The sequence below is a fragment of the Perissodus microlepis genome, chromosome 20 (assembly GCF_051167445.1).
Source record: "Perissodus microlepis isolate ML-2025 ecotype Zambia chromosome 20, ASM5116744v1, whole genome shotgun sequence".
Taxonomy (NCBI): domain Eukaryota; kingdom Metazoa; phylum Chordata; class Actinopteri; order Cichliformes; family Cichlidae; genus Perissodus; species Perissodus microlepis.
The window spans coordinates 8274548-8291548 of record NC_140480.1 but is presented as its reverse complement, the minus strand read 5'-3'; the positions used below and the strand labels follow the sequence as shown (position 1 = coordinate 8291548).

At 39.7% G+C, this 17001-nt stretch overlaps 2 protein-coding genes across 3 annotated transcripts in view; both read left to right on the top strand.

Moving 5' to 3' along the window:
* Positions 1 to 7229, top strand: part of mgll (monoglyceride lipase) — a 42758-nt gene extending 35529 nt beyond the window's left edge. For both annotated transcript variants that reach the window (XM_084917003.1, XM_084917002.1), the window contains one exon: positions 562 to 7229. In XM_084917003.1, the coding sequence (XP_084773129.1) occupies positions 562 to 693 (132 nt within the window). In that variant the 3' untranslated portion in view covers positions 694 to 7229. The remainder of the gene's footprint in view (positions 1 to 561) is intronic.
* A 3280-nt stretch (positions 7230 to 10509) lies between these two features.
* Positions 10510 to 17001, top strand: part of prkar2aa (protein kinase, cAMP-dependent, regulatory, type II, alpha A) — a 47213-nt gene continuing 40721 nt past the window's right edge. Inside the window, exons 1-2 of the mRNA XM_084917001.1 lie at positions 10510 to 11173; positions 11992 to 12263. Coding sequence (XP_084773127.1) covers positions 12017 to 12263 — 247 coding nt within the window. The 5' untranslated portion in view covers positions 10510 to 11173; positions 11992 to 12016. The remainder of the gene's footprint in view (positions 11174 to 11991; positions 12264 to 17001) is intronic.

The window sequence follows — 17001 nt, the reverse complement described above, 5'->3', positions numbered from 1 at the left end:
GTGATGCAACACATGCCTATACCTGTATTACATTATGGAATGCAGCTTAAACCTCTTAAATCCCAAGAGCTTCAACACTGGTATTTGTAAAGAGGGAAGTTTCACACACTATGTTGTCACATGGTTCATCACATGGAGGTTAAAAAGAGGATGAACAAGAGACATGAGAATGAGACACATGAGACGTGAAATCAGATATAACGAATGTTCTGTTTTCGTGCAGCACCGTGAGACAGATAGTGCAGGGAGCAGAAAATCAAGTGGTGCTTGTGAGGCTCAGATGCTTCTTTATCACATGTTTCATCAAAGTAATAATTGGACCAAATGCAGGGGCTTTCCACGTTAGTTCAAGCTGTAAATGGAAGTCATTTGATCACAGCAAAATATTTGGTGTGATCAAATGACTTTTGTATTAAATCCCTGTAGGTTTGGCAAAGCAGGAAGAATCCGTTGCAACTTTGACCACACTGCAAGTTGTTAAAAAGCATTGTAGAACAAAAATGAAATGGTTTTACATACATCCCTCTGATCGTTTCTTATCGTTTCTAAATGTTATCCCAGATCTACGAAGGAGGCTACCACGCTCTTCACCATGACCTCCCTGAGGTTGCTGAGTCCGTGCTAAAGGAGCTGACCACCTGGATCACAGAGCACATCCCAGCTGCAACATCGCAGGAAGCGCAAGGCTCCTAAATGTATGGCCTGCACACCTCTGTTGAAGCTCTGAGGAAACTGCCAATCTCGTCATAAAACGCCTGCTCACGTTCCTGTAGTGCGTCAGGCATAATAATACTACTGCACTTTCCTGTCTGGGAGTTATTTGGGCATACTGATGGACATTATAGTCTCTGTATAACAGGTTTATTAGCAAATCCTCTGGGTTACTGTAAAAAAAAAAAAAACACACACACTCTTCCTCCTATCTGTACATCAGGCCACTGATATAAATTGGGCAATAGGGTCAGTTCTTATTGTAAATACTCTGTAGCAATGGTCAGCATCATGGCAAAATTTCTGATCAGGGATGTGCCTCATGTGTTTATATGCTTCACATCATCTCCACTGAACTGCTCGTGTGCAGCTTTTAGAGAGTAAAGACTGTCACAAACTTTACTCCCTAAAAGCAAGGGTTCGAAGTGCAATAATGGGTATGGCCTTTCATTTTCTCATTTTATAAACAGGCCAGATCTTTTAAATATTAATAACAGAGGCAGCAGAATACAGAAGCATTTCTTTCTGCCTCAACTACCATTAACAGACTGGGTTAGAGGTCAGGTACAGAAGGAGGACGGCACCTTTGGAGCTGTTGTTGGTTCAGGGATGGATGAATACTTAATAGATAACTTATCATTTAGCGACACTGAATAGCCATCTTAAAGTCTCCTTAGTTTACTCCACCATACTCTCTGACCTTATCCCATCTCCTCTTCCTCTCCTGCCTCCTCACTGACTATAAAGGCAGCTTTTATAGAGCTGATCAGAAGCATATACTGAAAGCACTCTATATGTAATAGTCTTCTCCTGACTTCCTCTTTGCCTGATCTGAGGACAGATGGTTAGCCTAAAGACAGATGGTTGACAGTGATACATCATATGAGGATAAGGTACTGTAGTCAGTCTAAATCCAGACGATGATCTAGCTTCATATATTTTGTCCTAATGACGATGTAAGTACTTCTTATCTGCCTAACTGAGTGACCGATTATTAAAATAGTTTTCCATATAGGTGCTATATATGCGATCCTAGTCAAGAGTGTAAGATGGGGCTAAATTATTCAGATGAAACTGCTTTGAATCGCTCTGCAGGTGGGAGGTCAAAGGTGAAATGTTCTCTGACCTTTATGGCCGTAGTCGAGCTCACTGTCAGTTGTTCGCTGAGGCCAAGCCTTGATTGATTAAGTTCAGGCTGCAAACTGGGGGGCCCAGCTATAAAGTGAAAGGGGAACATTACATGACTTTATGCCAGGAAGCAGCCAGTCTGGCTTCGTTTTTTTTTTTTAATCTTGTTCTGTAAAACTAACCTTTGATGTTCTTAAAGTATAGGGACATCAAAGGTGAGGACAAGGGGCCGTTCAAAGGGTTAGCATTTAAAATCAGCTCTTGCTCGATGTGGGTTTTCAGCTGAACCACAGCAATAATGTCAAAGTAGCCTACATTTGTGGTTTGTCAGTAATTATAAACTAGACAGACACGCTCTGAACTACCTATTTTATAGTGTCATGTAGACTGTAATTACTGGTCACATGCACTTAGCTTTTACCTGTTCGTCAAGCACAATGAGGTTTCAGATTATTAAACGTGCACCGCTCACAACTTGGAAAGCAATTAGGGTCTTTTGTGGTGCTTCATTTTTGACACCAGACATCCGTGATACCGCTTTTAGTGACTCGTTCTGTGGTGAACACATCCAGTAAGCAGTTCTTTGATAGGGATTCAACTGGCCAGCCTGTTTTCTTTTTTTTTCTTTTTTCGGTATTACCCGGAGTTCAAAGAGACTCATGCACATAGTGAAGGGGGAAGCTTGCTGCTGTAACCACGGTGACCGTTACTCTTGTTTAGTCATAGCAGCAGCAGTGTGGCAGAAGAGTCCTTTTTTTCTTTTTGACATGTGTTGTCACCACGGTGACCACTAAAAGACTGGCAGAATGAGAGCAATTTCTGGCCTCTCTGTCTTTATGTCTCTTCCCTTTGCCCCGCCTTGTCTCACCCATACTATTTTTTCTTTGTTTGTTTATTTTTTAGCCACAGTAACCGGTGCTCTTTGTTCCATCCATCATGCAAGCCTTTGTTCTACTACATACTCAGACATTGTGTATCCTCAGCCACCCACACTGTCCCTAGTGGCCAATTATCAGAGCTGCAACAGGTTATATTGTAAAGTGTTCAGATACTATTTTTATCCTTTTTTTCTGATTCTTGGACCATATGGCTGAGACCAAGGGTGCTAGATGTAGGTGGGAGGAAGGGGCCATTAAATCTTTTTTCTTTCGTCAGCTTCTTCTTTAGGTGAGCTGGTGTGCTTTAAATCAGAAAATGGGTTTCTGCAACATTAACCAACAAGAAAGACTTTTACATCGCAGCAAAACAATCAGAAGGAGCAATTTAAAATGTCATATTAAAGACATTTTAGTGTGACGTTGTTTTGCTCCCAGTGTAAAAAGATTACATAAAATGACTGATGATGAGGGAAAAGGCTCTATTATCAGGACTGGCTTAGGCAGTAGACCACGTGTTTTTTTGGGAGGGGGTTGTGGGAAGGAGAGGTTATCATAAGGTCAGTAGTTTAACGTCCAGGTCTGACATCTTTAAGAGCTTTTTGCCCACCTGCTTTGAAATAAGTCGAGCGTGACACATACTTTAACTTTCCACCGCACCGTTTAAATGTGACCTGAAGTCACTTACTTACAAACGTTGATGTGGCTTCTTCTTCTATTAACATCTTTCCTGATGTTTTCAGACTGAACTGCGTCAGCTGTATTATCGAGTTGCATTAGAAAATAAAATAATTAATCGTTATTGGCAGAGTGCTTTCCATAATGTGAAAAAAATAGCATTGAATACAAAATACAACATGAGACATGAAAGCAAACAAATCAGTGTAGAAGAGGGAATAAATAGAAGGAACTTCAGGATGTAAGTGCATCCTCTTCTCTATTTTTACAGACGTCAAAAAATACTTTGCCAGAACAAATATTGGATTACTTTGCAGCGGGTGCAGACATAGATGGAGATGTAAATGTATTCATCAGTCCCGATGGGAGTCAGACCCTTAACCTCAACTGAACTGCAGGGGTTTTTATCACCAGCCCTTCAAACACAATCTGCTCCTGATTAGGCTGCAGCAGGAACAGCGCACACAAGTGTCACGCGGTCCCAGTTTTATTCAAACTCATAATAGCACCCCTGCTGCAACGCATCAGCGTGATTGTTTCAGCCTCGCAGGATCCTGCATAATTTCAAAAAGCTGTACCTGTCAGACTACATGAGTGCATAATACTGCTGTCGCTGGCTACGGGGGTGGAGAGAGATGGAGATATGGTGAGAGGGGAAGAGAAAGAAAAAGGAGAGGAGAGAAGCTGTCAGTAACCATGGCAGCACTGTTTTTTTGGGGGGGGGGTTTTTCAGAGTAAAAATGTGGATTCATTAATGCTACAGGAAGTGTGCCAGACGTTTGTGTGCTTTCAGGGCCGGTTGTCCATTTGCTGCTCTGAGGATTCCCTTTTGTGTGAGCACTGAGATAAGAGAGCAAATAATTAGCATCATCAGCTCACAGTGAATAATAAGAGCTGCACACACTCAGTGAATTTGGAAAAAAAAGACTGTCTAGTCTGCTGTTTGGTCTAAAAACATACTATTTCCACTGAATGATTTCGAAGACATAACAAGGCCTTTTATCACATAGGTTTTTGCATTTTCCCTATGGAAGCAAAACCTTTTCACTGGATTTTAGTCCTTTCTTAATAAAGTGTAGTCCCCTTATATTGTCTTTACATCTTGTGAAGGCTTGTAAGCCATCACATGCCCCCTTTTCCCTGATATGTATCCTTACAAGCATGGAGTGAGAGAAGAAATGCCATAAATGTACACATACATTACTCTATTAATAAATGATAATCCACTTGACTGTTAAGGTCCTTCAGTTTTTAGGCTTAGGAAGTTCAAATTAAAGTAGAGAAAAGAATGAGGGCAGGAAACCACTCAATCTAATTTGGCTGCAGCTTTCATAAAGAAATGTATCACAGCTGGCCTACAGGGTGGTGTAATTAGGCCGCTTCAGTTTAATGTTTGTCATTTTTTTATTTCGACTGTATGACTGTTTCTAAGAGAAGAGCTGTTTTATGCTAATAAGCCTGAGGTGCACAGGCCAGTCTTTATGTAGTTTTATAAGATTAAAGTGCACTTGAAAGATTCAGTTTGCATGAATGGGGCTCTGGAGTGAGTGCTGAAGAAAGCAGCAAGAATTGAAGGGGTCGTCTTCCAAAGTGAATGTAAATCCAGGAAAAAGGTTTTATCTTATTGTCGTAATCATGTGTGTAGAAACAAAAACAGATGCTCCAGGTTGTTAACACGTAAACCTTTAAATGTTTGAATCGTCATAACTGTGTTTTGGAGCAACGCCCCAGCTCAAATCTTGCTGTTCTAACCGACAGTTTTGACAAACTTGATTTGTTTCCAGCCGTCACGCTGCTTGGTTGCTGAACACAATTGTAATACTCTGCACATAGAAATGCTAATGAAGAAATGAAGACTACATTGTATTTTACATATCTTTTATTTATCTTGTATTTATAGAAATTCATTTAATGTATAGGCATCAAAGTACTGATAACACATCACGACAAGGCACTTTTTTTTATACCACAATCCAGTCGCTCATTGAGTTTCCCATCTATTCAAGACTTCATAACACTTTTGTTGTTATGGAAACTGGTTGACGGATGTATGTTTGTACAGTTAAGCAACCCAGAAAATGTATGGCAGTGTTTCTGAAAAGACTCTGTCTACTGAAGTTCATGTCTTGAAAAACGTCACACACTGTCTTTGTCAAAGAGTTTTGTTTAAACTTCCAGATTTTAATTTGACTTTTTTTTTTTTTTTGTTCTTTTTAAAAAATATATATTTTTTAAAAAAATGATTAACAACCAAAGGGTGTTACTGCTAAAGGTTTGTTGCCTTGTACTTCTTTATCAAATTAGATTTTCAGGAAGTTGTTTTCTCATTTTGATCTTTATCTAAGGTGAAATAAACATGAGTGCAAAACATTTACATAACACCTGCAATTTATACACCACGCAAACTACTGAAAGAAAAAAACAAACAGTTATCAGGTTTTCAAGCAGATAAAAAAGCAACTCTAATCAATTTGGGGAAATTTTTAATTTCATATAATTGAAGAGATTTTTGTGACAATAACTTTTGTACATTTATTTTTGAATTGTATTCTGGTTGTTGTCTGTGCCTTATTATGCTAATGAATGTGGTTTTATGCTCACGTGTGAGTCTGTGAGTGTTTTCTGCACTTGAAGCATCTGTTTCTCTGTTTACTCTTTTCTGAGTGCGTGTGTGAGTGGGTGTGGTCACGTCTGTTTCCGTTCCTGGTTGAGTAATTGTGTCTTTCTGCTTATCGTCTTCCTGTCTGTCTGTTTTCACTGATGTCTGTCTAAATTTCTGTCTTTATCGTAGGTCTAAGCAGGTTGGGGTTGAAAACTGTTTCCGAGTCTTTCAGTACAGGCTCAGCTACAGCACATAAATACCTCCCAGATTCTTTAAAGACCTGTTTTGTCTAAGCCATTTAGAGAAATGCAATATTTAACACAAAAATTGATGCATTTGGCTTGCTAATATGGCAACAGCGTTGCTGGGTTGTCTTAAAGTTATTTCTTTTGCTCCCAGTGGGACTCAACAGCAAAAACAGGAAGTTCAATCACATAATAATAATAATAACAATAATAATGATATGAGGGTTTGTAAAACAACAGAAATAACATGCAGATTTTTCCATTCTGACCGCCGTGTATTGAACGCCTACATTATTTAAGTGCTGTGAGGTTAAAATTATAACTCTAGAAAGTCTCACAGTTATGTCGTCTGTCTTAGAGAGTCCAAGATTTACTTTAATCTGCGTTTGTGTCAGTATTTCATTTTGATTTTTAAGGGTGGCACGGTAGCCTTCTTGGTAGGAAAAGCTCTACATCTTGATAAGCTGAGGAATTTTGGCACTGCGGACAAAATTGTAAACACAAACCCTAACGTCATCTTCATAATCGTGCATTTGCAATGTCAAATCAATCAAATGGTTAGTGTTTAGAGACCATACACCACAACCTACAAAAAAAAGGGATTTGTTTTGTTTTTTTTATGACAAAACTTTATTGAGTCTTCCTTATTAAAATTTTTTTTCTCAGTTTATGTAGTACTGGATGTACTTTATGTTAACAGTGTTGATGTGAAAAATATGCCAGTTTTTAAACATTTTCTACACCTCTAAAGACCGTAGTGCACACTTTCATTTAACATCGTCCTGTACTTCTCATACTTCGCACTGATGCATTATAGTCACATCATAGGTTGAGTGTCAGCATTTGACATTTTACTTCAAATCTGGCACAAAATTGTATATAATATGTAATAATGGAAATACTTCTGAATGGCTGAATGGCAACTTATTTGTTACTAGACTGTTGATAATGTCCATACTCTCTTACAGAATAAATGACTGTTTAACTGAACAGGCTGGCTGGCTGGACTTACTGCTGTCTCAATTCTGTTATGTGGCTGGGTTTGCGTAAAGAGGGGAGGTTATCAGTCATCTTCATTGTTATTATTTTATTTTGAAATCACATGTAGCTCATGACCTTAACACTTAAGGTCACGATTAAGGTCATAAAAAGAACAGAGTATCACATGTGAGAATTTTTCAAATTTGTCAAAGAGTGTAAACAAAGAAAAAACATTTGGATTCAGCTCCTACTTCGGGTGAAATGAAGCTTGGAAAGTAGATTTTTTTACACAGTAATACATATTGCACGGTTAAGTGAGGTGTGACACAGGTCAGTAGGCTTGGTCGACCTGATTTTAGTAGTGTTTCATGAGCAAAACTAAAGACTTACCTTGGGAGAAAAAAAATCTGCATTTGTTTGCCAGGCTGAAAAGTACGCATCAGGCAGTAGGTGGCAGTACTGGCTCATACAATTCACTGAAGACAGGCTTGGTTATATGAATGTGGTACTGGAACTGGTACACACACATGCAAAGCATGAATGAACCGAGGACTGGTGTGAGATTTCTAGGGTTTTTTTCAGTCTTGGAGCATTAATGTACTCTGACATCTTGTCCACAAGCTAAGGTCCTTGTGTTAAGCGCCGTCTTGTCTTCCAAGTGCTGACCAACCTTTCTCTCTGTCTCTCTGCTACTGCTCTGTCTACCTCTCCCTAGCCTCAGCGTGTGTGTGTGTGTATATGCATAATAACTCTTCTTACTTCCTCTCAGGAGTAGGCATGGCCACCTAAACTCTAACGATACACCTGTCACTCGTTACCTTCATCACCTTCATCTACAGTACTTAAAACCAGCTCTGCTTATCATTCACTGCCAGACTGTTGCACTACACTGCTGCTAGCATTATTCTGGCTTTAATTAAAATTCCAGTCCTATTTAGCTTTGCCTGTACCTCACTGCCTTAGATTCATTCCTGAAGAGTCAGCTGATTGTTTTGGGAGGAAGCCAGCCCTAAGCCCATCTCCAAGGACTACCAGCAGGTGGAGTGAACATTTGGAGAGCAGAGTATGGGGAGTGTTTCAGTATCAACCCTGGGAGTCAAGTTTTTTAGACATCTGGACATGGATTTTGTTTGGAGCTTCAGATTAATCAATCTGGGGGAGGTTTGATTTGTTAGTCTGTCTTAACTACTTTAGAAATCTCCTTTCTGATCTGGTTTGATACTCAGACTTGTGAATGAACAATCTGCAGGCAGATCATTGCAGATTTATCCAATGGAAGAGACTAAACTTGATACTTGATAGAAATATTTTTGAATTTCATTCTGCATCATTCTGAGCTTTTCTGCTGGCAATGTTCACATTAAAATCTCTGAGCTCTTTGTTGCGTGTCCTTTTGGTAACAAAACACAACACCTTGTTTAATAAATTTAACTGTATTCTTAGAGTGGCAACATGAAAACATCACTTATGTGTAATTGTTTTGGCTTTCCTCCTTTACCATTTTTTTTTCTGCTCAAAGATTTTTGCCATGTAAAGTACAGCCGTAGAGTCATTTAACATTCTTCGAGTTTATTTGTCTTAATGCACAGGTGAGACAAAGTTTGCTAGAAGCATAATAAGCCACGCAAAGCACATCAATGGAAGCAAATCAGATGGGACCTGTCATCACTCTTCTCTCCTCCTCATCCATCTTGTTGTCAGCACCTGATAACAAATAAAAATGAAAGTTGCTGTATGTCTGAAGTCCAAGACTCAAGTGTTTGGAAAGGATAAATACAAAAGCTGTCCAATTTTCTTCTGGTTCCCTGTTTTCTCTGCTTTTCCTCCTCCTCTTTACCCAGTAAATGTAGGTTAGTAGCTCTCCTTGAGACATTTTTAGAGTTTGTCAGGACCACATTAGCAGTAACTCTCAAAGGATGATACTTCCAGGAAAACCATGGCCAGAATCCACACTCTAAATCTGTATATTATACCACCATGGTAAGATATAGATAGATAGATAGATAGATGAAACTTTATTAATCCCTCGGGTGGGTTCCTCCGGGAAATTCAATTGCATGTTACAGATACAATAAGGGGAATGAGAGTAAGGAAATACACAATCTAACCCTGATTTCCACAGTGTATCGTTTTGCACAATCTAACCTGTTCAATGACAATGTGGAGGTATATTTTTATATATAAACGTTTTACTTGTTTTATGTTGAGTTCATTCTTCCAGCAGGGGGAGCCTGGAGGTAGACTTTCCCGTTTGTTGGAAACAAAGACCTGAGCCAATCAGAAACCGGTTCAAGGAATTAAATCCGGGCTCGTTGTGGCCATGGCAACGGATTTACCTTGGTGACAGCTGAGAAATAGAAATGGAAGAGGAGATGCGACATCGGCTGTAATGGTCCTGAGCAATACTCTCAGAATACTTCAGATCCACCCTCAGTGACCCCACTGCACCATGACAGGTTAATTTCTTCAGGGGGTGGACTCCCGAAGATCTGCAATAAAACAAAGTAAACAAAGGCAGGAATATGGAAAGGGAAACAGCAACCTTCAGTAGTACCCTAATTCAGGAGAGCTCTGTGTATGAAAATAGAAGTAAATATAGACTGGTGCATTTAAGGAGATGATATTCAGAAGGTTACATGAAGATTTGATGTATTGGCTCAGAGGGTGATAGCAGAGACTGTTGCCTAATCTGAACATATATATGAAAGCCCAGAGAGTCTGGAAAGAAGGAAAGGATAAAAGATACCAGGTTAAGGACGAAAATTAGAAAGTGATGAGAGCAAGTGAACACCAACGAGGTTAAGGCCGTTCAAGAAAGGTTTTCTGTTGCAGCTTTTTATACAGTTTACTATTTGATATCATCCCATTTCAGCATTTAACTTGTCAGGAAAATGTGTGTTACTTGGGTTACAGTGAAACAAAATTGACCATTGTCCTCATAACTATAATGATAATTCTCAGAGACACCCCATTGGCAGCTGGACAAAGGCAGATATTCACACTCAGCAGCGTCTACATATATAAAGAATGTTTAAATTATTACACACACGCATCTTTACCAAATTGTCAAGGCCACTTCTGTAGGTGTGGTCCTCTTGTAACTGTACAAATATGGTTCTGCCTTCTCTACAGCGTCTAATCCAAGAGCTGTATGTAATTGGCTGTGGTATTGGAATTTTTTATTTTAATTGGCCCTGGTTTCTGTCACTCTACGTCAAACGCTCTCTGCTCACTGTGTAACCACGCCTCCTCATGCTTTCCGGAGCCAGTGGTTCATTCGTGCGTGTAGAGCCGTGGATTGCCTCGCCGGGAGGGAGGAAACGTGTTTCGTTTAATTTTGCTGGGTTCTCGTGCTGTCATTAGCAGTGCTGCTACTACAGTAACGTTTTAAACAGTATTTTCGCGGGTACTTTGCGTTGTAATTAACGGCGGCGTGGCATAACGTTGCGAACAGCAAGGTTAGGCTCTGTCACCTGGCTGCAGCAGCTGACTTGGTGTCTTGCGGAGAGTGGCGACAGTTCCCAAAAGAAAACAAGCAATTGCTAGTTAGCAATTCAGCCAGTTAGCCTGTTAGCTAGCTAGCTCTTGCCTTATTTCCACAGCAAGTCCCTCCCTCACAAAGTGCGTGGACGCTGTTGGCTGCGACGGTGAAGTCGAGTGTTTTTTTTTCTTTCTTTCTTTTCCTTTTTTTTAAACTCCCCTCCTATCAACTTAATAGCCAGCATCCCTATACAGTTGGTTTGCACGGGAAATACCCCCCACAAAGGTTAGATAGGTTAGGAGACGGTAACGTAAAATTGCTGGCTTTACGTTCGACAAGTGTGTTCTGTGGAGGGATACGGATCATACACTGGCAGAGAGACTGGCTAAAAGAAGACGCGAAATAAGAGCGAACAAGGAAGACACCAGGAAGGAGGGGACTGGCTAGTTTAGCCGGTGAGACAGAATCGCACGTAAGTGACTCATACTTCGCAGCAGTAAGTTAGGTTGACAAATGGCTTAACCTGTACAACCTGTACAACTTGCACTGCTTGCGGCTATCCAGTCTTCTACTCTTCTGCGGCTTAGCACCTACAACCAGTACGCCATACTACAAATGTTAGCTAGCTGCACAGGCTTCCTTGAAGGTGGCTTAGTAGCTAGCACGACAGCTAATTGAATGGTTCGAAAGTGAAAATGTGCTTGAAACACATCTCGACTACGCTTTCTTCACACGTTCCGTCTTAACTAAGGCTCAGTTAAATAGAGGAGTTTAGACAAGTTGGATGTGTGGCTTGAACAGCACCGTGTACCAGCTAGTTGTCATGAATGGGAGCTTATTAGCCGCTTTGCTAGCTAATTCCTGCCGGCTACCCACTCAGATTGACAGCTCAGCTTCTGACGACACGAAACCTGAATATTAGTTTAACCCAGCTCGTATCGCCCCTTTACAAAACACAAGGCTCATATCTATTACGTGCAGCTGTGGGAACTGTGTGTTCCTGAGCTGAACCAAAGATAAACTTGTCAATGTCATGCAGAGTTCACATGACATTACACTATCTTGGTTATAAATGACTGTAGCTGTCAAACTACTCAGTTAATCAGTTTTCTCATTTGTATAGGTTTCATCAGTCACTTAGCATTCACAAGTCATGCACACGTTTATAGTAGTCTATAGTAAGCCACAGCTGTGTAAATCAGCAAATAGGCAACAGCACAGCCCTGCACTTAAACACAATTATGATTCTGTACCAAGATCAGTTGTGACAAATATTCTCTTCTCTTTTAGATAGTACATCAAGCCACACACAGCCATGAGTATTGAGATACCGGTTGGGTTGACAGAACTGCTGCAGGGCTACACTGTGGAGGTGCTCCGACAAAGGCCGTCAGACCTGGTGGATTTTGCCGTACAATACTTTACCCGTTTGCGGGACACTAGAAGTCAGGATGGGGCCAGCACAGGCGGCAAGACGGGAAAAGGAGTGATGTTTGACGGGGAGCCGATGCAAACAGAGTCCAATGGAGAGGATGATGAAGATGATGACTCCGACTTTGAACGTAGGTTGATCTTTTTGTTGTTGAGATTGTCAGCTGTTGTGGTGCAGGTGCTTGTGTGAGTGAAATGGGACACAATGAGTGATTGTGTTTGATTTTGTTAGGGAAAGAGCATGTGAAGGTGAGGCCAAAAGACTTGTCACTGATATGGTCAGAATTTATCCGTCTTCTTGGGAGATTCTTTAGCGTGTTACGTCTGCCATATTTTCATACATGCACTTGCTCTCAGAAAATCCCACTGAGCAAACATCTTGGCAAAGCAGACATGATCTAATCTGGGTCTACTACATTCTCATCATCTGACTTTCAGGATCTGAAATAATTTATTATTTACATGTGTCTAAGGATCTGAAAGAGCCGTCTTTGTTAAATATAGATTCAATCTGCTCTTTAACATATTCTTAAATTAAATTTATACTTCCAGAAAACTGAAGTAGCCCAAGATGCGAAAGGTAACAAGGTAAAGCTGTCCTGTAACGACATATAATGTTGTAATAACAAAATCGGCATGTTGTTTTCCCAGAGCAGTGAATGTGTGTGTATATATAACTCTAAATTGTACCTCAATAGTGATACTGGGCCTCTTTTGCATCAATCCCTTGTGTTTGGCACACTGGCATAAGATGTAAGCTGCTCCCAAACTCAGTTGTACTCTGTGCTCCTGAGAGCAATGTGACCTAGATCACACCAGTATGTTCACTGGCATCATCTGTAAACTATCATGCATATATGTGAAACTATGTGGAGATAAAAACTGAAGCCCCTTTTTTGTTTGTAAATAGTAATTGGAATCCAAATGCTGCAACCTAGCTGGCTGCACAGCTTTTGTCAAATCACCAGCAGGTACCGGAGCACTAAAGTGAATTTTGGGCTTCATGAGATCTATTCTTTTTGGGCCTGTTGTTAGTATTCCTTTTTTTTTTTGAGCTTCTATTTTAGTTTTGTGGTTTAACAATTATGCCAAATATACAGTTTTAAATATACAGTTTTAATCTCTGCTGAAAGCAATGTTGGCCAGCCTTGTAGATTGGTACAAGCTGGTTCATGGTGAACAGGGATTATGGTTTCTTTTTCTGCTAATACAAAATGGGTTCTGCCTGCTGTAAAACAGCTGTGACTTCAGCTGAGAGAGGTGTGTGCATGCGTGCGTGCGTGCGTGCGTGCGTGCATACGCTTTGGTGTACACGCGCCAGATGTATTTGAGTTTCAGTGAGTCCTTTTGCATACTTGTGAAAGTAAGCAGTTGTGTTCTGGCATTATTTCACACCCGTTCAAATTCTAGCCTGGTGACACATAAAAAAATGTGTCCAAGTACACTGTGATTAGCAATCACACCTCATTCTAGGGGATAATAAAGGAAAGGGAGCTGCAACAGTTGTGCTCCAGGGAGAAATCTGGATTCTGGAGTTCACACACATGACTTCCATGACATTAGATTATCCAGTAGGCTTGTGTATACTTCCCCCAGGGGAACATTAACATTATTTCTGATGGTAATAACACAGGCCTGCATAATGAAAGGTATCATGTGCTCTTGCCTGACCACTGCTGCAGCCTATAGGTATAAAGAGTGATCTAATTCAGTTAGTTCACTAGCACGTGCTCTAAGACAGTTGCTTTAGACACCAAAATAGCATTTTTAATCCACAAACCAAGAACGTCATTACTTATTTTTCTAGGTGAGAAATACAAACCTGGTTCTGTTAGCTATAAAGGGGACATTCTGCATAACTATCAGCACAGTCTGCAAACTATGCTGGTAAAATACAAATGTCATACTTCTACTTAGTTGAAATATGATTGGTTATTTGGGGCATTTTGTTGAATTTGGTACTTGCTGCATGTCCTCTCTTGCATGCCTTCTGTTCAAGACTAGGAGTAATTTTTCTCACATTTAGAGCACAAGTGATTAAACTGTATTACTGCTGAGTTGGCAGGTAAGGTATTTTGAGTTGCTATCCTCTTTATAAAGTATGGCTGTTGTGAAATTAGTATTGAGCTGTGCAGTGTAATATAAATATTGTTTAGCTGGCCCTGAATTCAAGAAAAAATTGAAAGAAGTTCAAGGTGCTTTTCCAGTTGTGTTGTTTTGGTTGATTTTTTTCATGAATCTGTGGTATCTGGATATTCTTTAGACTTTAATTCTATTGTTTTAATAGGCTACTTACATTTACGATGACTCACCAGTGTGCTCTTAACCTTTCTTTTGCTCTGCAGGAAATCATTGAGTGAGTGTGTTGGCTAAAGGCCTAACATGTAAATGAACTAGATAGCTGCTTGTGTATTTCCATGGATGGTACACCGTATCCCTAAAAACAGGACGTCTTGCGGTAATTTACTTGTCTTGTTTCTGTAACTCCTGCTGCCTGAATCCACTTAGGGCTCACCACACAGGTCTAAGCTGGTTAACAATAGGGGATTTAGTTATACATCCATCATATTTTGGTGATATTCAGGTTTTTAAGTAACCCTTTTTATATTGAGGCTGAGCTTTTAAGAAGTCATTTATTGACAATTTTATAATCTTCTTTCTTTTTGCTGAATGGGTGACATGGACACCAAACTGTGGGTTTCTGGTAGTGAATTTAAGATTTGCATTTGGCAGGAGTAAAATTCACTTCTGTGAATATTAGGATTGCATCATACTTACCTTTAATGGTTAGTAGCTGAATCCAGAACAAATGCGTCCATTTTACTCAATTTTCAGAAATACAGTGATAATGAGAAAAAGGGTGCAACACAACTCCTAGAGATGATAATAGAAACTAATTAAAAGTGTTTTTATAAGAAAGACAGCAGGGATAAAGCAGAGGCTGTATTAAAAAATAATTGAGGGAGGAGAAGAGAATGGGTTTATGTAATTATTCTAAGCTGCACAAAACTTTGTAGAAATGCTTTGTAGCTAGATGGTTGTGCTGCATGGATTCATAACAGAATGCTAGCTTAGATTTTTCTCTTCAGAGTGCAGATTTTCCATAGATTAATAGCTCTTAGCCAGTTTTGTCTAGTAATGATTTAACTGTAACACTTTAAAGTTTTTTTTCCTTCCTTAAAAGCATCGGTCCATATTTTCAAAATTCTACCTCCGTGTGTTGTTTTGATTATTTATAAGCACTGGTATTTTGAAAACAGATATCTTGAGAGGAGTCATAACGTCATCAGTGTTTCCTTTTCATCGCAGCAGCTCTCTTGCAACAGTAAGTGCAAATTTTCCCAGATGGTTGGTATCCATTTCGGACTGCAAATCTTCTGTTGCTGTTAAACACACCATTAGATTAAGAGATAAGGTCTGTTAGAAATTTTTTTTATGATACATAGACATCTTTCTAAGAAGGGTGTCCACCAGCCTTTAAATGTCATCAAAATGGAACACATTAAATAACAGGATTGAGGGCCTTACAAAAATTTAATAAAGTGCAATAAAAGGTTTCCAGATCTCAAACTCATTTGCTGTTTTATTTAGGTGCAAATTAAATGTGACAGTGTGTCATCAGGTTTGTTTTGATGTGATTAAACCTAGAGTAAATGTTTTGAGTTAAAGTGTGTTTACCCTGTTAAGAGTAAATACTGTTAGGAATTTATGTATTTAAGTTCTTCTACCAAAGAAAATGTACAGGAAACATTAAAGCTCTATGGTTGAAACACCAGTAATTGGAAAAAAATATATTTTTGAGTTTGTGTTGCAAGTGTCAAGTGTTTTAGTTTCTGTCATATCTGTCCAACATGATAGAAAAACACTGTCATGCACTTGTAGATTTGCATTGAAGATGTGGTTGTGTTCTAGTTTTGCATGGCCACAAGAGTCCCCCAGTCCCAAAATTCATCATCTGGCCAAATCCGAAAGCTTCATCAGAGCTCAAAATTTATCAGTCCGAGTTTGGCATATGAGCTGACAAATGTGTGGATGTGTCTGTCAATGCAGACCACAGTTTGTTTCTGTGTGGAGTAGATAAAATGTGTTTCTTGCATGTTTGGTTTGTGTCAAAGGCTCTGCGTAATTTAGCTCAGAGTATGGCCGCACACAATGTGATGAAATTCTGCCTGTGACCTCTTTCTGTCTCCACCCTTGCTCTGTCACCACCACCTCAGTGTTGTTTACACCCTGCTCCCCCCAGTCTCTTCCTTTGCTCCCATAGTGTTCTGCCTTTCTCCCTCTATGTCCCTCTTTTTTTCCCTTCACATTTTTCCTTTATGTCTCTTAAGCAGTTTGATTTGGCTTTTTTTTTTTTTTTAGTAGATAAAATTAACTCATAACATGATTGTCAGAACAAACTGTTTCTAAAAGAGAAAACAGAGAGACTCCTATAGTTTTCTTTGATGTAAATTGTGATCCTGCTACTGTTTTCATTTTTTTTCTATCACTCTTTAATTCATATATTTGCTACTGGACCATTTCCCCCCCCCCCTTAATATTGCTTTGTGCTTTAGTTTCACTTATTTGGGATGAAAGTACAGACTGCTTTGTCTCTAAAGACACTAATAATTGGTTCAGTAAGACGAGCTGAGATGTCAGTTTTCATTTTCGTCTAGGAGCTTTGTGTCTGTGCACAGTGGTAACAGTGATTAGTGGAAGAGGGAGTACGTGTACACTCAAATGACTGTTGTCACTCTAAGTGTGCACAATTTTATATCTGTAGGTTTGCGTGCTTGTGACTGGTCTCAGTTTAGTGTTGTGCAACAGGTGACCTGATTAGTAGACAGCAGTGTATGTCCAGGGTGCTTTTAGCCTGCAGGCAAATCT